Source organism: Gobio gobio (assembly GCF_949357685.1).
Source record: "Gobio gobio genome assembly, chromosome: 20".
Taxonomy (NCBI): Eukaryota; Metazoa; Chordata; class Actinopteri; order Cypriniformes; family Gobionidae; genus Gobio; species Gobio gobio.
Genome location: NC_137113.1, coordinates 41,981,608 through 42,002,010, shown reverse-complemented (window position 1 = coordinate 42,002,010; position 20,403 = coordinate 41,981,608). Strand labels below are relative to the sequence as shown.

Here is a 20,403-nt window from a genome sequence, read left to right as displayed (position 1 = left end):
CAGTATTCACAAACATAGGGATTGTTTCAAAATCAAGGTTCTATTAGATGCTGAATGTTGTAAAGATAATAGAAAGATATATTTTTAGTTACTACTATTAGATTTGTTTTGAAAATAACAATGACACTTTAATGTCGTGAAGTGAGAAGGGCCCTGTTCACCCTGAAAAGTGGGCTGCACCATCAGGGTATATCTCACCATCTGCCGCATGAAATAGGTTGGAGAGATAGATGAGAATTACCGTGAATGAGCACTGGGATATGTGTGTACTTAGAAAAACAACAGGAACTTTATGCTGGTCACCATAACTGACCAAGAATTATTGATATTAAAAACGTCATGGACCTTAATCATGGCTTTATCATCTGGACTCTTATAGTTACATGTGAAGGGGTAAGTTATTTGTTATCTTGGTTATCAAAACTATTTCAAAAGATCAATGTTTCTGTGGAGTTCTTATAGTGTGCATGCACTTATGCTTTTCAGGTGAAGACAGTTCATCCTGAATGTTCTATAGTATTGCATCTGCTAAAGAAAGAAGCTGAATGTCAGCTCAAAATCGGTTTAACGCAGTCTTTGTTAAACTTTAACGCTACTGATACAGGTGAGCTTAGTCACAGATACGCACGGATACTCAAAACATTTCATCAAGGTGCCGATTCACACTTTTAATCCTTCGATTGTATTATGTTATTTGCATAAAACGATATCATTAGGCTTAGCTGGCACACAAATTACCTGTTTTTAATTCATAATTCAATACTCTTACCTGAGAGTTAGACAATAAATATATACTTACTATGTAAATACATATTTTTATGGTAACACTTTAGTATGGGGAACACATATTCACTTTTAACTACAACTTTTGCCTCAGTAAACTCCTAATTTTATGCTTATTAATAGTTAGTAAGGTGATTTTGTGGCATTGTGGCTTAGATATTGGGTAGGATTAAAAGATTAGTTCACTTAAAAATGAAGATTTCCTGGTATTTTACTCACCCCCATCTCCTCCAAGATGTTCATGTCTTTCTTTCTCCAGTCGAAAAGAAATTAAGTTTTTTGAGGAAAACATTTCAGGATTTTTCTCCACATCATAGACTTCAATGACAACCAAAATGTTGAAGGTTCAAATCAATGCTGTTTCAAAGGAAGGGCTTCAGAGGCTCTGCATGATCCCAGCTGAGGAATAGGGTCTTATCTAGACAAAACATCGGTCATTTAAAAAATTTACATACTTTGTAACCTAAATTACTCATCTTTCGCTGCTCTGCGACGTGCCACGGATTGCATAATCACGTCGGAAAGGTCACGCTAGACGTAGGCGGAAGTACTGCCCCAAGCGAACGTGCGAGGACTAATACAAACGGCCTTTACCAAAAAATACTTAATCTTCAACTTCAAAATCGTCCGACATCGTTGTTTTACCTTTTACTGCTAAAGGATGTTTGTATTAGTCTTCGCACGTGCGCTTTGTAAACACGGGGGCGGTACTTCTGCCTACGTCTAGCGTGACCTTTCCGACATGATTACGCAATCCGTGGCACGTCGCAGAGCAGCGCAAGATGAGCAATTTAGGTTAAAAATTATGTACATTTTTTAAATGATCGATGGTTTGTCTAGATAAGACCCTATTCCTCAGCTGGGATCGTGCAGAGCCTCTGAAGCCCTTCCTTTGAAACTGCATTGATTTGGACCTTCAACATTTTGGTTGCCATTTTAATCAATGATGTGGAGAAAAATCCTGGAATGTTTTCCTCAAAAAATGTAACTTCTTTTCGACTGAAGAAAGAAAGATGTGAACATCTTGGATGAGATGGGGGTGAGTATAGTATCAGGAAATTTTCATTTTGAAGTGAACTAATCCTTTAAGGGATGTAGAATATGGTCATGCAGAATAAGACATTAATAGGTGCTTTATAAATATTAATAAACAGCAAATACTATACTAGTAATATAAGTAGCTAATAGCAACAACTGAACCTTATAATAGTAAAAAATATATATAATAGTATTATTATACAGTTGTAGCACATAATGTGCACATCTGTACATAAATCTTCTTTTTTATGCATTTTTAATTTTCCTAATTTTACTTTCTTAAATGTTCTATCTATTGTCTTGCATTATACAGAGCTCCTGGAAACACAACACATTCCTTGGCTTATAAAACTCATTCGGATTTGGATTCTGATTAATTGCAAATACGGGACTGACTAAGGATAAAGCATTTAACAGATTATTTAATTGTCCTCTTTCAATTCCCTTTTAAATACTGAGATTTATTAAAGACTGAAATTAAACCTGCATTGTTAAAGGGATAGTTCACCAAATCAATAAAAAATAAAAAAGCACCATTCAACTATTAGTTTTCTGAAAGCCATACAGCAGCTTTGTGTGATGAACAAACCAAAATTCAAGTCATTAAACACAGGCAATCTTTGCAATCTTGCTTGTCATAGTCCATTGCTTTTCACTGTATTTTTTCAATGCAACATCTGTACAGAATAAGATACATATGCTATAAGACAACACAAAACATTAATTGGCATTAAAGGGATAGTTCACCCAAAAATGAAAATTCTGTCATTTACTCGCCCTCATGTTGTTCCAAACCTGTATGAGTTTCTTTGTTCTGCTGAACACTAAAGAAGATATTTTGAAGAATGTTTGTAACAAAGCAGATAGAGCAACCATTGACTATCATAGTATTTTTTCCCATACTATGGTAGTCAATGGTTGCTCTATCTGCTTTGTTACAAACATTCCTCAAAATATCTTCTTTATTAAAATGGAGGCGTGTTTGTTTTGGTGAATTGAAATCAACATCAGTTACCAGATGCTTACCCCACCTTTAAATGTAGCTGATAATTTGATTAAGACTCCTGTAATATTTAATTGTACCACTGTGGATGTCTTTAGGTTGTCTGGTTGAGTGGGATGGTGTGAATTGCTGGCCTGCAGTCAGTGTAGGGGAGAGAGTCTCAGTGTCTTGTCCACCTCCTCTCCTGAACTCCCATGGTAAAGTTCTCTATAGGACACAACACACATCAAAATTTCAACACATTAATTGTACTCTTTCTATGAATGTGGCCATAAAGTCCAATACTGTAACGTACAGTAAATGTAAAATAAGTCTTTTTGATTGACTTCTTTAGAGCTGATCACCCGCACCTGCACTACTGAGGGATGGAGTAGGCTGAGTGTGCCTTATTACAATGCTTGCTTTCAGGACAACAGCACTGAGCAGGAAGACAATGGAAACAGAGTAAAAACCTTAAAGAAATCTTATTTGATATTATATGAATGTTGTGGCAAGCAGGGCGAGGCCGAAAGCCATGGGAACGGAGCGGCAATCGCACCACACTGGCCTCAGTCTCACGGAGGAGCTCCGGAGGGATAAAAGGAGGCGTGATGACAGTGAAGGACGAGGACTGAACTTTATGCTGTTGTTTTTTTTATTATGTTTATATGTGGCAGACATCCGTGAGGTGCTGCCGCTCTACTGTCCTTTTGTTGTTTGTTTTCTCTTGGGATTAAAGTTTTAGTTGAATGTTCGCCGGTTCTTGTCTGAGCCTCTAAACCTTGCTACGTTTGTGCTGAAAACCCAGGAGGAAGGAAGAATGCACTGTGGGAAATCTGTGGTGCCATCGAGCTGAGCAGACTCTACTGCTATGGAAGCTTGATGCGGTGGGCTGGAGTGACTTGTTGGAGGATCGGACAAACTCGCTGCCATCTGCCTGGGTTCTGCCATCCAAGAGGAAGCGAAGGAGTCGCCACCTTTTGCTGTAGGCCGGAGCCAGGATGGGGAGGAGCGGGGAACAAGGGACTCCCCAGCCGTCTCTGTCCACCAGATATCAGATGAGTTAGAGGGCCGTCCACCGAGGGCTATCCAGCACCACCGCCAGGCGGTAGTTCACCCAGCTGATGGAGGATTTTTTCCCCCTCTTTCCCTTTTCTCATCTCTGGCTCTCTTCATCCTTACGTCTTCTTTTCTCTCGCCTCACCTGTCCTTACCACCAGGTGCTGTGGCCACCATGATGGGTGAGCTCCTCCGTGAGACGCAATCACGCCAATGGCCTCGCTCTGTTCTCGTTGCTCTCGGCCCGCCCTGCTTGCCACAAACTTAACTAAATGCTATGGATTATTGTACTTCTATAAGGGTTCTAGGATCCTGTTCAAAGTTTCTGTACTGTGGAAAGTGAAGTGTGTAATTTTTCACCACCAGCGTCACTAAACATAAAAATGATCTGTTTTCAAACAGGTTTCCTGAACACTCCCACTTCCCCCATTGGCTTTTAAAAAATGTTGGTTAGGAGTGAGAAATGCCACTTGATATTTTATCGGATTCAATGGCATCCATACATATTTTTATACAAATAGTTTTTGGGCCACTGAGCTGTATATTTTTAACCTGTGTTTTGGCATGCTTTGTATGTGGCACCAGAAGAAGGCGCTACATGTTCAATATTCATTATTTGCATTAAGTCATCAATATCAGTTTTCAAACATGAGCTCATTTTCAGTCAGTACAGTAACATGCTGTGAATAAGGTAAGTTTAAGTAAACTGAAACTATTGCCCTGAGCCGTTATGTTACAAGAAGAATTTAAATATTGAAAAAAAAATTTTTTACACACATATATTGCATTAGATTAGATAAAATGGATACTCCGAGATGAATCAAGTGGTATCTAAACTTGATATTTTCCATTTTACTGTGGAAGCGAGAGTACTTTGCCATGGTGAAGTTGATATACACTGTTGGGTACGGCGTGTCCATTGGCTCTCTCTGTATTGCGGCCTTCATCTTCTGCATCTTTAGGTAATGCTAACATTAAACCTTCACTTCTTGCTTCAGTGCCTTTACTCTTTCACTGCTGCATGCTGGAATTCAATTCTGGTGACGTTTTTCCATATTTGCTTCAAGGAATGCTGATGTAATAGTGTCGCATTTTCATTCATCCAACAGAAAGCTTCTATGTACACGGACCTACATCCACCTCAACCTCTTCTCCACATTCATCCTGAGGGCTTTGGCTGTATTTGTAAAAGATGCTGTGTTATTCGCTGACGAGACTGTCAATCACTGCACAGTTTCCACTGTACATTACACCAACCAAATGACTGATAAGATCAATGCAAAATAAATGCCATAGAATAAATCAGATATTCTAAAGCAACCATCTGCCCCTCTATAACTGAATGCTGTATTTCATCTGCCAGGTTTTGTGCAAGGCTGTGGTGACATTCTTCCAGTACTGTGTGTTATCAAATTTCTACTGGCTTCTCGTTGAGGGACTTTATCTCCAGACACTGCTAGTGTTCACCTTTGCCCACAAGAGAACATTCTTCTGGTTGTATACTCTTATTGGCTGGGGTAAAACCACATTTTACATTACAGTAAGCATATTTTACACACAAACCGCTGATTATAGTATAACTTATTCTGAAGTGTTTGATTCTTTACTTACAGGGACTCCATCTGTCACAGTAATCATCTGGACATTCCTCAAGCATAGATTTGACAATCATGGGTGAGGATGAGATTTTTGTGGAATGTATTTGGACAATTACTGCACAGGGAGTACAGTAATAAGATCTGGAGCTAACAGTTACATTTATGCATGCACTTGAGTGTATAATAAACACCTGTGTTTATATGTGGTGGTAGGTGCTGGGATGACCTGGACAGTGGCTACTGGTGGATCATCAAAATTCCAATTCTGCTTTCTGTATTTGTAAGTTTATTCAGAATACAATAAAACATTTTCTCCTTTCCCAGTTTAATATTCAGTGAAAAGTATATGTAACGGAGGCCAGCTAGTAGCTGCTGTGCAAGTAAACCTCACTCCTCTAATCTCAAGAGACGCTCTAGCGACTAGGTTGCAGCCTTTAGCCTCCTTGTTAGAGCGTCTGACTCTAATGCCGGCGGACCCAGGTTCGAGTCCCGCTTAGAGCGGGGCGGTTCCAACAGGAGGGGTTATATTGGTGCCGTGACCCGGATGGGAGTGAGGTTTAGGGGGGTGAGTGTAACGGAGGCCAGCTTGTAGTTGCTGTTTGAGTAAACCTCACTCCTCTGATCTCAAGAGACGCTCTAGCAACTGACGCTAGAGGTTGCAGCCTTTAGCCTTCTTGTTAGAGCGTCCGACTCTCATGCCGGCGGACCCAGGTTCGAGTCCCGCTTAGAGCGGGGTGGTTCCAACAGGAGGGGTTATATTGGTGCCGTGACCCGGATGGGAGTGAGGTTTAGGGGGGTGAGTGTAACGGAGGCCAGCTTGTAGTTGCTGTTCGAGTAAACCTCACTCTGATCTCAAGAGACGCTCTAGCGACTGACACTAGAGGTTGCAGCCTTTAGCCTTCTTGTTAGGGCGTCTGACTCTCATGCCGGCAGACCCGAGTTCGAGTCCCGCTTGGCAGTTCCAACAGGAGGGGTTACATATAGATAAGGTACTTGTAGATTTATATGCCTGAAAACACTGTGGCTCTGGTTCAGTGCACTGTAAAAATAGTAACCTGCAATTGTTATAGTCAAGGACAGGTACACTATGTAACTTTTTTTGTTTAGAATTACATCATCAATTATTCTTCCAAAACGTGTTTTTGTCTTACCCTGATTTACTATGGCAGAGGTCTTCAACCCTGCTCCTGGGGACCCAATTTCATGTAGAGCTTAGCTCAAACCCTAATTAAAGACAGGTGAAGCTAATCAAGCTCTTCAGGATCACTTGTTGAAAATATACAGGCAGGTGTGCTGAAGCAGGTTGGAAATAAACTTTTCAGGACAGTGGGTCCCCAGGAGCAGGGTTGAAGACCTCTGCACTATGGTAAACCTATTACACCTGTTACTTTTACTCATGTATGGTGTGGGCGTGATATAGTTTAGTTAAAAATGGTTTTAAAAGATGGTGAACAGAGGAGAGTCTGCTAGCAAAAAGAGAACGCAACAGAGCTCGTAATAAATCACTGGCCTTTTTTGGGATGAAAAAGCAACATGGAGGTGGCATTTCCTATTACGGAGTGTCTGTTTACACCAAGTGCAAATAGCGTGCCTTGTTGGCAATTGCCATTTGCACTAGCTCCGCCTAACAATGCCTGGTCGGACCAAACAAGATGAAAAAAGACGCTTGTTTTTCAATGTCTTTTGTTCAGTGGTGTAGTCAGTAGTGTGTAAGGCTTGTGGAACAAGCTTTTGGCGCGATCGAACTGGGTCAAATCCCCCTTTTGCAGAGCTCGCACTTTTTTCATTTTCCAATTACATATCACATCGGAAAGGCATTTACTTTCAATAAAAATTAAGAAAATTTTCTAAAAGTGGAAATAAAGTGCCTAATGAAATGTTTAATAATAACAATTAAAGCATTTATTGGGTAGGGTTAGGGGTAGGTGTAGGGAGGGCTTTTTTGTCCCATTAAGGCTGTATCCATTTAATAATTTTAATAAATATGATAATTTACAATGTATGTTATTATTGCATCCAGTTAATGTATTCTACTGGGTGCAGTTAACTAGTTAACTAATACTGAGGTGCAAATAGTATGTCTGCAATATGTGTAAATAGTAATTAGATGCTATGTACACTTTATTTTGACAAACGGCTACTTTTATATGATGTAAATAGAATATATCACTATTTTCACTTAGTATGCTATTTCACTTAGTAAATAGCATCTGTCGCTATTGTCAGAATAAGTCTCGGAGTCAGATGCAAGTTCTCAATGTTTATTATAGAGGAATAAAGAGAGCGTCAGATGAATCACAAAGTCACAGTCCACGACACAGAGACCACCCGCGGCGTCCCACGAAGTAATCCACTCTGGTCGGTGACCGGAAAGAAATCCTCACACGGCGAGAGACTGACGATAACCTCAGAACACTGGACGGAAGGCAAAACAACGTCCGACAGAAAAAGGTAGCTCACAGGAATCTGGATGATACTGGATCTCGCCTGAAAACAAAGCGCACCAGTAATACCAGAAAACAGAGCAAAGTTCACTCGAGGTCAAGTTCACTATATCCACAGGCGGGTAAACTCTGGGCTAAGACGAGCCTCCAGATGCCAGCGACCGAACCTGAAGAAACAGAAAGAGCTACCGACTGGACTCGGACAGCGAGACTGAAACCAACCAAGACAATGAGCACGCGACGAGAGACAGGACAGAGTGCTATAAAAAGAGAACAGCTGATGAGACACGACAGGTGAACAATTACTGAAACGAGTGGGAGGAGCCAGTGAACCAGTGAGGAACCACCACCAACAGGTAAGACATACATACACACAAGATCACCCAGGAGTCCTGACAGTATCCCCCCCCCCATGACCGGCACCGGACGGGCATGGAGGAGACTCACCCTGTCGCCGACGGAGATCCTCGATCAGACCAGGGTCCAGTATATCCCGGGCCGGAACCCAAGACCTCTCCTCCGGACCGTAACCCTCCCAGTCCACTAAATACTGAAAACCTCTGCCCCTGCGACGAGAATCTAGTAATCTCCTAACAGTATAGGCAGGAGCACCATCCACTAGACGAGGGGTGGGGGGTTTAGGGGCAGAGACAGGGGTATTGTTCCGGGCAAAAATCACAGGTTTAACCCTGGATACATGAAAAACTGGGTGAACCCGACCAAGAATAGGAGGTAACTTAAGCTTGACCGCTACCGGATTAATGACCTTAGATATACTGTATGGCCCAATGAAACGAGGAGCCAGCTTACGAGAAGGCTCACGGAGAGGCAGATCCTTGGTGGAAAGCCATACCTTTTGTCCACACACATAACGGGGTGGAGGTCGCCGGTGACGATCAGCCGCAGCTTTGGTTCGTCTGGAGTTTTGCAACAAGAGTGATTTAGCTTTCTTCCAAGTGCGTCTGCACCTGCGCACGAAAGCTAAAGCAGACGGAACCGCTGCGTCGGGCTCCTGTGATGGGAAAAGAGGAGGTTGATAACCGACAGATAATTCAAACGGAGACAAATTAGTGGATGCGACGGGAAGAGAATTATGAGAATACTCGACCCAAGGAAGCTGTTGGCACCAAGAATTCGGATATTTAGACGACAGACAGCGAAGCGTTCGACCGAGATCCTGATTAGCCCGTTCGCATTGCCCATTGGTCTGCGGATGATAACCAGAAGACAGGCTGGCAGTAGCGCCGATCTGTCTACAAAACTCCTGCCAAAAACGAGAGATGAACTGAGGACCCCTATCTGAAACTACATCAGTCGGAATACCGTGTAACCGAAAGACGTGATTAATCAAAACCTGAGCCATCTCCTTGGCAGAAGGAAGTTTAGGCAGGGGAATAAAATGAACCGCTTTGGAAAAACGATCCACCACAGTCAATACGACAGTGTTACCATTCGACGCCGGTAAGCCGGTGACAAAATCAAGGGCTATATGAGACCAGGGGCGGGAGGGGACGGGCAAAGATTTAAGCAGACCAGCGGGAGGTTGATTAGATGCTTTATTACAAGCACAGACTGAACAGGCTAATACGAACTGTCTGACGTCCGAAGTCATAGAAGACCACCAAAAACGTTGACGGATGGCAGCCAACGTTCTCCGAATTCCTGGATGGCCGACAAACTTGGATTCGTGACCCCACCGGATGACATCGGAACGTAGGCGCTCAGGAACCCATAGACAACCCGCCGGACACCCCTCCGGAACTTCCCCCTCTCGGCCGGCCTCTCTCACCCGCTGCTCGATTCCCCACACGAGGGCACCGACCACCCTCCCCTCCGGGAGAATGGTCTCGGTCCGCTCCGAACCGGAACCCTCGAACAGACGGGAGAGAGCGTCAGGTTTAGTGTTTTTAGACCCCGGCCGGTACGAGAGGGTGAAGTTAAACCGCTCGAAGAAAAGTGCCCAGCGAGCCTGTCTAGATGTTAATCTTCTGGCTGAACGGATATATTCCAAATTCTTATGATCCGTCCAGACCAGAAAGGGTTCCGAGGTTCCCTCCAACCAGTGACGCCACTCACCCAGAGCGAGTCTAACCGCCAGCAGCTCCCGATTACCTATGTCGTAATTTCGCTCCGCTGGGTTTAACCGATGAGAGAAAAAAGCACACGGATGCACTTTCCCGTCAACAGAGGATCGCTGAGATAAAACGGCGCCTACCCCGACATCAGATGCATCCACCTCCACTATAAATTGTTTCGCCGCATCTGGAATAGAAAGAACAGGTGCAGAGATGAAACGGGACTTTAACTCATCAAAGGCCTCCTGAGCTTCAGTATTCCAACGGAAACACACTTTAGAGGAAGTAAGAGCGGTAAGAGGTTTAGCGATCTGACCAAAGTTTCTGATGAAACGCCGATAAAAGTTGGCGAAACCCAGAAATCGCTGAAGCTCTTTACGAGTGTCGGGCACTGGCCATTCGGCGACCGCTTTAACTTTAGCGGGATCGGGACGAATCTCTCCCTCGGCTATTACGAAACCCAGAAACGAAACCGACTCCTGGTGGAACTCACACTTCTCCGCCTTAACAAAGAGCTGATTCTCTAACAACCGTTGTAAAACCTGGCGAACATGCTGGGTGTGTATCTGCATAGAGGGAGAAAAGATGAGAATGTCATCGAGATACACAAAGACAAATTTGTTAATCATGTCACCCAGCACTTCATTGACCATGGTTTGGAAGACAGCCGGTGCGTTACAAAGACCGAACGGAAGAACGCAGTATTCCCAGTGCCCTGATGGTGTATTAAAGGCTGTCTTCCACTCATCGCCCTCCTTGATACGTACCAAGTGATAAGCGTTGCGCAGATCTAACTTGGTAAACACGTGCGCTCCCTGTAATAACTCGAACGCTGATGACATTAAAGGCAAGGGGTACTTATTCTTAACAGTAATGTCATTCAGCCCTCTGTAATCAATGCACGGACGAAGAGACCCGTCTTTTTTCTTGACAAAGAAAAATCCAGCGCCAGCTGGAGACGAGGAGCGGCGAATGAGACCGGCATTAAGAGATTCGTTAATGTACTTATCCATAGCCTCTCTCTCTGGTTTAGATAGGGAAAATATGCGACCCTTAGGCGGAGAAGTGTCTGAGAGAAGTTTGATTTCACAATCATACGACCGGTGAGGAGGTAGGGAAGTGGCCCGAGCTCTACTGAACACCCGACGCAGATCAGAGTACTCCGCCGGAACTCCCGAGAGATCAACATCCGGAACCTGAAAAGTAGAACACACAACAGGAGAAGGAGCAGGACCGAGACAAGAAACATGACACGAAGACTTCCAAGATAACACAACACCGTTCTGCCAATCAACGTGAGGATTATGTTTGGTCAACCAATCATGCCCTAAAATGACGGGTGATTGAGAATGTTCTAATAAAAAGAATTCAATCTCCTCACGATGATTGCCAGAAACAAACAGACTCACAGGGGGGGTGCGATGGGTGATAACAGCCATATGCTGTCCCTTTAAAGTCCAGGCGGAGAGAGAAGAAGACAGAGGAATAAAAGGAATATTCCATGATTTGGCCACACCGGCATCCAGAAAACTTGCCTCCGCACCAGAATCCAGCAACGCCTGTGAATGATAAGACTGTTTATAGTTTATGATTACTGGAAGTGTGGTACAGCTTACGGGAGACTTTAATGACGACACGCCCACCGAAACTCCCGAAGTCATCGGCGGGCAGACTCTTTTACCGGACACACAGCAGCGATATGTCCCGCCTTACCGCAATATAAGCACAAACCACAGGACAGACGACGATGTCTTTCAGTGGCAGTAAGACGGAGCTTGCCCAGTTGCATGGGTTCCTCCATTTGGAGAGAAGATGCGGGGAATTCCACCGGTTCAGAGACGGCGAGATGACGAAACGACCGGCGGATGTCACGTTGACGGTGGCGTGTCTCGATCCTCAACGCCAGATCGATCGCCGTCTCTAGAGATGTCGGCGGATCCCGTGCTGCGATCTCATCCTGGATAGCAGGGTTGAGACCCTCGAGGAACTGAGCCCGTAATGCAGCGTCATTCCAGCCGCAGGTGATGGCTAGCGTCTTGAACGCGATGGCATAATCCGTGACGGAAGAGGTCCGTTGCAAAAGTCTCACTAATTCGGCTGCTGCCATGTCCCCATGAAGTGACCGATCAAATAAACTCAACATCTCCGTTTCAAGAGCCTCAAACGAAGCCGTGCACGAAGCCCTGGCTCCCCATGCAGCCATTCCCCACTGCCTTGCCCTTCCGGTGAGAAGTGTCAGTACATACGCCACCTTAGATGATGAAGCGGCGAACCGCCGTGGCTGAAGGGCAAAGACAAGGGAACACTGCTGTAAGAAAGCCCGGCAAGACTTGGGATCGCCATCGAAGGACGGGGGTGTCGCCGCGTGTGGCTCGCGGTCTGCAGGTGCACTTTCGACTGGTGCAGGAGGAAAACGCTCACCGACCTGGGAAACCATCTGGTCTACCCGGGTACTGAGTTCAGTAAATTGTTCGGACAGAACACGAAAATCTCTGGAAGCTTCATTCAACAGAGATGCATGCTGATCAATGATCACTCCCTGCTGCTGAAGTGCGGTGTACATCGTATCCGAACTCTCCGAACTCGCTGACTCCATCGGTGGCGTGCTCATTCTGTCAGAATAAGTCTCGGAGTCAGATGCAAGTTCTCAATGTTTATTATAGAGGAATAAAGAGAGCGTCAGATGAATCACAAAGTCACAGTCCACGACACAGAGACCACCCGCGGCGTCCCACGAAGTAATCCACTCTGGTCGGTGACCGGAAAGAAATCCTCACACGGCGAGAGACTGACGATAACCTCAGAACACTGGACGGAAGGCAAAACAACGTCCGACAGAAAAAGGTAGCTCACAGGAATCTGGATGATACTGGATCTCGCCTGAAAACAAAGCGCACCAGTAATACCAGAAAACAGAGCAAAGTTCACTCGAGGTCAAGTTCACTATATCCACAGGCGGGTAAACTCTGGGCTAAGACGAGCCTCCAGATGCCAGCGACCGAACCTGAAGAAACAGAAAGAGCTACCGACTGGACTCGGACAGCGAGACTGAAACCAACCAAGACAATGAGCACGCGACGAGAGACAGGACAGAGTGCTATAAAAAGAGAACAGCTGATGAGACACGACAGGTGAACAATTACTGAAACGAGTGGGAGGAGCCAGTGAACCAGTGAGGAACCACCACCAACAGGTAAGACATACATACACACAAGATCACCCAGGAGTCCTGACAGCTATTTACAATTAATCCAAATAGCATCTGACTTTTTATTTCTTGGATGAGTAAGGTATTTAATCGAACAGATAAATTGCCATTTGTAGCTCTATGACTAAGGGCCATATTCATCCGCTCAGTCACACAGAGCCGAAGCACAACCAAAACAATGTTTTTCTGCAAAATGGATGCAGTTTTGTTTTTTTAAACACTTTACTAGAGGGTTACATATTGTTAAAAGAGCCATTTGATTTATACCCGATTTAATGTATACAAATTTGTTTTGTTGGTACAAATTAACTTATTTGGGTTGATTCAGTTATTTAAAAAAAATATTTGAATTAAACCAATTAATTTAATGTTACAGTTTTTTCAGTGTCTTACGAGATTACACTTGAACATCATATTTCTTAGAATTATTGAACAAAATAATAAAATGTTTGTACTTTAAACATTACAGGTGAACTTTCTAGTGTTTATTAATATAAGCAGGATGATAGTTGTGAAGACAAAAACCCCAGAATCAAATGGAGGAGACAGGCGGCTTTACAGGTGAGATCTATTAAGTAATTATCACACATAAGATCACACTATGGGTAAGTTTGCACGACAAAGATGTACAGATGACACCCTTGTCAAAACGATCACTGTTCACACGGATCCATGAAAACGATTAAAAATGCTGTATTATTCATGTCAGGCCAGTAGTTGGCAATGTTACTTTGTAAAGAAACACTCTGTGCCTATAGACTGAACACGTAGGGGAGAGCGGGGCACAACTTAACGCTTTTTGACTTTCTCAGTTTGTGTAAATCCACTTGGGGTTGAGAGTATTTATTTTTTCATACATTAATTTCACACGTCTAGTACAATTATGTGGTTTTGTTTCAATAACACAGTGTATACTTTTTTGTATAGAAATGTGACAACGTGCCCCATGGGGTACATCGTAACATGACCAAATGACAGCTTAAAATGTTCCCTGATATAATAAAAAAAATATACAAGACAAACTAAAATATTTTGTCAATAAAATACAATTATTAACTTTTAAAAATAAAATAATGGCATTTTTTTATCATTAAAAATATAAAAAACACATAGCTAAATACAGCTGTTCAAAACATAATAATAATGAATAATTTCTGAACATTGATTCTCAGTCATTATTCACCTTTTTCTCATAGTTTCTCAAAAAAAATTCATAAAAGTATAGAATATTATAGCTTCGTTCTAACACATTGTAACGAAGTGTGACAACATGCCCCACCGGCACAACTGGGATTTAACCCCGGCTCGTGTCCGGCTTCTGGTTAGATCAGCATTAAAGAACTATCTCAACTGTTAAATAACAGATATAAGAATAAAATAATATCAGATCTGTCTAATTTTAAATAAACACAAAAAACAGAGATGAAAAATAAACTTAAGACATTTTTACAATGGTTAAATACGGTGGCCCAGTAGTGCACAACACAACAAAATTTAAAAAGCATACATAAGTTCACAACACAACGAAATAAATCCACAACACAACGGAATGAAACCATAACACAACGAAATCAAGACACAACACAACGAAATCAAGTCACAACACAACGAAATCAAGTCACAACACAAAGCAAAATCCACAACACAACGAAAAGTCCACAAAACAACGAAATAAATCCACAACACAACGAAATCAAGCCACAACACAAAGAAAAATCCACAACACAACAAAATCAAGCCACAACACAACGAAAAATCCACAACACAACGAAAAGTCCACAACACAACGAAATAGCCACAACACAACGGAAATGCTCCCGACCACTAGGGGACTCTCGGAGTGCGGTAAAGTTAGTTTTCCTTGCCTTGTTCTATATAGATTCGCCAATCTCACAAATATTTAAACACTACGGTCAGTTTTAAGTGTGCAGTTGTATATCGACATGAAATATTAATTAAAAATCACTTACGTGCATAATAGCTGCATATTTATACTCGAGAACGCTTTGACCCGCTGCCTCGGCACTAAGGGAGCGTCTGCCAATTCCACCAAGTTGAAAAATAATTTGTATGAATTAAATTAACTTTTTTTTTAAATTTCAAATTCCAATGTTGTGTTGTGCATTATTAAGTTAATTTTACCAATACAATCAAGCTGTGGAATTTTAACATGTCTGTTTTTAAATGTTAAAAGTAATTTTAATTCATACAAATTATACGTTTCAACCAATTGGTGGAATTGGCAGACGTTCCCTTAGCGCCGTGGTATCGGGTCAAAGCATTCTCGAGCATAAATATGCAGCTATAATGCATGTAGGTGATTTTAAATTAAAATGTCATACAGATAAACAATGGTTAGCCTACATACTGTTAAAACTAATTGTGGTATTGATTTCTTTGTAAGATTGCAGACTCTATAGAACAGTGCAAACTTTACAGCGCTCCGAGTGCCCCCGAGTGGTCGGGAGCATTTCCGTTGTGTTGTGGCTATTTCGTTGTGTTGTGGACTTTTCTTTGTGTTGTGGCTTGATTTCGTTGTGTTGTGGCTTGATTTCGTTGTGTTGTGGCTTGATTTCGTTGTGTTGTGGATTTATTTCGTTGTGTTGTGAACTTATGTATGCTTTTTAAATTTCGTTGTGTTGTGCACTACTGGGCCACCGTAGTTAAATAAATGTTCAGTGATATCTTCCAAAGATTTTTTAATTTTGGCGCATTTTTTTCTCTAACTAATGTTGATATGGCAACTAGTAAATACAATAGGTTTCGTCATCCTGACATGTGTGGAAAGTTTTAAACTATGTGTGTTACAACTAACCCCGCGTTAGGTTGTGCCCCGCGCTCCCCTAATACGCATGTGCATGATGTCACCGCTTTCACAAATTTGTGTTTTTGTAGTTTACATGGGGACTATAACGGTATCGTTTTCAAAAACTTGCACTATGAAACACATTTTCAAAGGTTTCTGTTTTCAGGCTGCCAAAACACAGTTGGTGTGTAAACGAAACACATAAAAAGATTAAGTTGAAAACGGTGTCTTGTAATTTACTGCTATTTGGGTTTTTCGGCAATGTTACAGATACGTCATTTTATATATAATAAGGAGCCCTGATCTCTTTTATCTACCATTACTTTTTTTAACCTAAAATGTGTGCTCACTGTGTTCTGTAGGCGACTGGCTAAATCAACTCTTTTGCTCATCCCTCTTTTTGGAGCGCATTACATCGTATTTGCTCTTTTTCCCGAGCATGTGGGTCTAGAAGCGAGACTCTTCTTTGAACTCGTACTAGGTTCCTTCCAGGTACTGTTCATACATGCACTTACGGCTTTATGCAATATACAGTGCAGCCCAGGAATGTTAACTATATTGTAGCCTACAAAACAAGAAATGATTGTGTTTTTAATCAACAGCCACCGTTAAGAAATAAGCTGGCAAGATTTTTTGTTATTTTTTCTCTCGTTTGAGGGGGTGAAGACAAGCCTAAGAGATGCTTCTATGGAGCCTGTTCATAAGCAAAACTGTGCCCTCTACTGTAAATGTACTTGATACACAAAAGCTACAGTTATCTTAATATAGTGTCACTTTTAGATAAGATTCAGCAAAATGCATAAACTTACTAATCAAGTATAAGATCCATAAAATCTCAATAAAGACATGACTAATTTTGGCATTTCTTTGAAGGGTTTCATTGTGGCATTGTTATACTGCTTCTTGAACACTGAGGTAAGATCTAATATATATTTTAATAGTATATGAAGAAATATCTTCTGGCCTTTTGTGATCAATTAACTTCTGGATTTCATAGGTCCAGAATGAAATAAGAAAAGAGATTGAGAAATACAAGTCCCGAACAGACAACAACACTTTCCAAATGGCAACGCAAGACTTCACAGCATAAACCTGAGGACATTTTATAACACCTGCACTTCAGCTTGCTCTGTCATGTTATGTTGTGATACCACTGTCATGATAATTATGTAGATGTTTTCACACATCACATGTCTTTTTTTTCCAGTCATGCATTCCACAGGATTTTGGAGTGTTTCTGTGGGAATTTTTGTCCTGTAGAGCATGTGTGAGGTCAGGCACTGATGTTGGACAAGAAGGCCTGGCTCGCAGTCTCCATTCCAGTTAATCCCAAAAGTATTCGATGGGGTTGAGGTCATCACTCTGTTTGGGCCAGTCAAGTTCTTCCACAACAAAATCATATCCTGATGGACCTTGGTTTGTGCACAGGGGCACAGTCGTGCTGGAATAAAAAAGGGCTTTCCTCAAACTGTTCCCACATATTTGGAAGCATAGCATTGTCCAAAATGGCTGAAGCATTAAGCTTTCCCTTCACTGTCTGGAAGTAAGGGGCCTAGCCCAAACAGCCCCATGCCATTATCCTTCCTCCATCAAACTTTACAGTTGGCACAATGCAGTCAGACAGGTAACGTTCTCCTGGCATCCGCCAAACCCAGGCTCGCCCATCAGACTGCCAAACAGAGAAGTGTGATTCGTCGCTCCACAGAACACGTTTCCACTGCTCTAGAGTCCAGTGGCGGCGTGCTTTACTGTACACCACTCCATCCCACTCTTGGGATTGTACTTGTTGATGTGAGGCTTGCATGCAGCTGCTCGGCCAACCCATTCCATGAAGTTCCCACCGCCTGGGTTTTTGCTGATAGTAATGCCAGTGGAAGTTTGGAACAACTATGGAATCAGCGGAGCGTTGGCGACTTTTATGCTTTACACTCTGTGACTTTACATGGTCTTCCGCTTTGTGGCTGAATTGCTGCTGTTCCTAAACGCTTCCACTTTCCAATAATACCACTTACAGTTGACGGTGGAATATAGCAGGGATCAAATTTGACTTGTTGCAAAGGTGGCATCCTATCACAGTACCACGCTTGAATTCACTGAGCTCTTCAGAACGACCAATTTTTTCACAAATGTTTGTAAATGCAGAATGCATGGTGCTTGTTTTTATAGCCTACACCTTTGGGAATAGAGTGGTGCATGTATGATGTCACTTTGTGAGCCAACCGGCAGTTTGCATCACTGGTTCCCTTGTCAAAAACACAATAGGATTTTGAACACAACTTTTATGTATTTTGAAGCCAAAATGAAGTCGCCGAAGTAAAAAGCTAAAGATAGGCTATAAACGAACTACACCACGGTCGTTTGACTTCAACGTCACCATCACTAGGCTTCCAAAAAACTCTTTCAGTTTTTATCTCAAACCATTTCCCCAGAAATTACCTGCACCACTTTATTGGTCTGATTGAAATACCTGAATTCAATAATTCAGTGTGTGTCCTAATACATTTGTCCATATAGTGTACACTCACCTAAAGGATTATTAGGAACATCTGTTCAATTTCTCATTAATGCAATTATCTAATAAACCAATCACATGGCAGTTGCTTCAATGCATTTAGGGGTGTGGTCCTGGTCAAGACAATCTCCTGAACTCCAAACTGAATGTCAGAATGGGAAAGAAAGGCGATTTAAGCAATTTTGAGCGTGGCATGATTGTTGGTGCCAGACGAGCCGGTCTGAGTATTTCACAATCTGATCGAAGAGCAACTTTGACTGAAATAACCACTCGTTACAACCGAGGTATGCAGCAAAGCATTTGTGAAGCCACAACACGCACAACCTTGAGGCGGATGGGCTGCAACAGCAGAAGACCCCACCGGGTACCACTCATCTCCACTACAAATAGGAAAAAGAGGCTACAATTTGCACAAGCTCACCAAAATTGGACAGTTGAAGACTGGACAAATTTTGCCTGGTTTGATGAGTCTCGATTTCTGTTGAGACATTCAGATGGTAGAGTCAGAATTTGGCGTAAACAGAATGAGAACATGGATCCATCATGCCTTGTTACCACTGTGCAGGCTGCTGGTGGTGGTGTAATGGTGTGGGGGATGTTTTCTTGGCACACTTTAGGCCCCTTAGTGCCAATTGGGCATTGTTTAAATGCCACTGCCTACCTGAGCATTGTTTCTGACCATGTCCATCCCTTTATGACCACCATGTACCCATCCTCTGATGGCTACTTCCAGCAGGATAATGCACCATGTCACAAAGCTCGAATCATTTCAAATTGGTTTCTTGAACATGACAATGAGTTCACTGGACTAAAATGGCCCCCACAGTCACCAGATCTCAACCCAATAGAGCATCTTTGGGATGTGGTAGAACGGGAGCTTCATGCCCTGGATGTGCATCTCACAAATCTCCATCAACTGCAAGATGCTATCCTATCAATATGGGCCAACATTTCTAAAGAATGCTTTCAGCACCTTGTTGAATCAATGCCACGTTGAATTAAGGCAGTTCTGAAGGCGAAAGGGGGTCAAACACAGTATTAGTATGGTGTTCCTAATAATCCTTTAGGTGAGTGTATGTTCGGTTCTTTGGGTCACGAGGAAAATATATTGATAAAATGTATGGTTATAAAAAAGTCTGCTTAAAATATTGAGAACAGTAGGATTTATTTAAGCAAATTTATATTTACGTCATGATGATTATTTTGTTGCGTGATGGTCATTTGGGTATCAGCATGCGCAGTTGCGTTAGAAGCTTCATAAAAAACACAGCGTCTATTATTATTCACAATCCATCGTCAGGAACACACAGCCCGTTGGTATGTAGCAAATTTAGAACCTTTTGAAAAGTTTATCATAAGCTGCTGTACTTTAATTTAGGAATGTTTAAAGTTTCATACTTGTGTATTTGTCGTCATCGGCTGCGTTTAGTCCGTGAGAGAGACTTAATTTGTAGTTAGGTTAGCGCGTGTACTGTTCAGTTCTCTCGGTTTGCGATATGTTTGAACACTGGATAATTAACAAATTACCAAGTAAACTAATGTAGCAGACGGTTGTGTGGTAGGCGATGGAGTTGCATTCATTTAGTAAAACATTGAACTATAGTGTTATAATGATTAATGCACCTTACCTGCCGACTCGTGTGATAGTTATACTCTGCGCATGAGTGCTGCTATGCATGATGGGAAATGTAGTTTCTGTGGTGTTTAACGCAGCTGTGTAAGACTATAGGAGATTATATGATAGTGTATTCTTATTTATAGCAGAAATAGATCTAGTTGTTTTATTGTAACTACTTCATGTTTGTTTATTTTGCATTATATATTCAATGGATATATTTGTAACACTGTTTATTTCTTATTTCAGGTTTATGACCTGTGGTCAATTGTATAAATAAAAC

The 20,403-nt window shown here is 42.2% G+C and overlaps 1 protein-coding gene across 1 annotated transcript; it reads left to right on the top strand.

The window, feature by feature from the left end:
• Positions 1–339: 339 nt before the first annotated feature.
• On the top strand, positions 340–17,083 carry ghrhr2 (growth hormone releasing hormone receptor 2; the record flags this gene model as incomplete). Its single annotated transcript, XM_079846325.1, has 13 exons — positions 340–393; positions 487–604; positions 2,923–3,021; positions 3,159–3,268; positions 4,727–4,824; positions 4,972–5,104; positions 5,226–5,379; positions 5,476–5,536; positions 5,674–5,740; positions 13,657–13,748; positions 16,356–16,485; positions 16,867–16,908; positions 16,991–17,083. 13 exons carry the CDS (start codon positions 340–342, stop codon positions 17,081–17,083), a joined length of 1,251 nt encoding a protein of 416 aa, XP_079702451.1.
• Between the last annotated feature and the right edge of the window lie 3,320 nt (positions 17,084–20,403).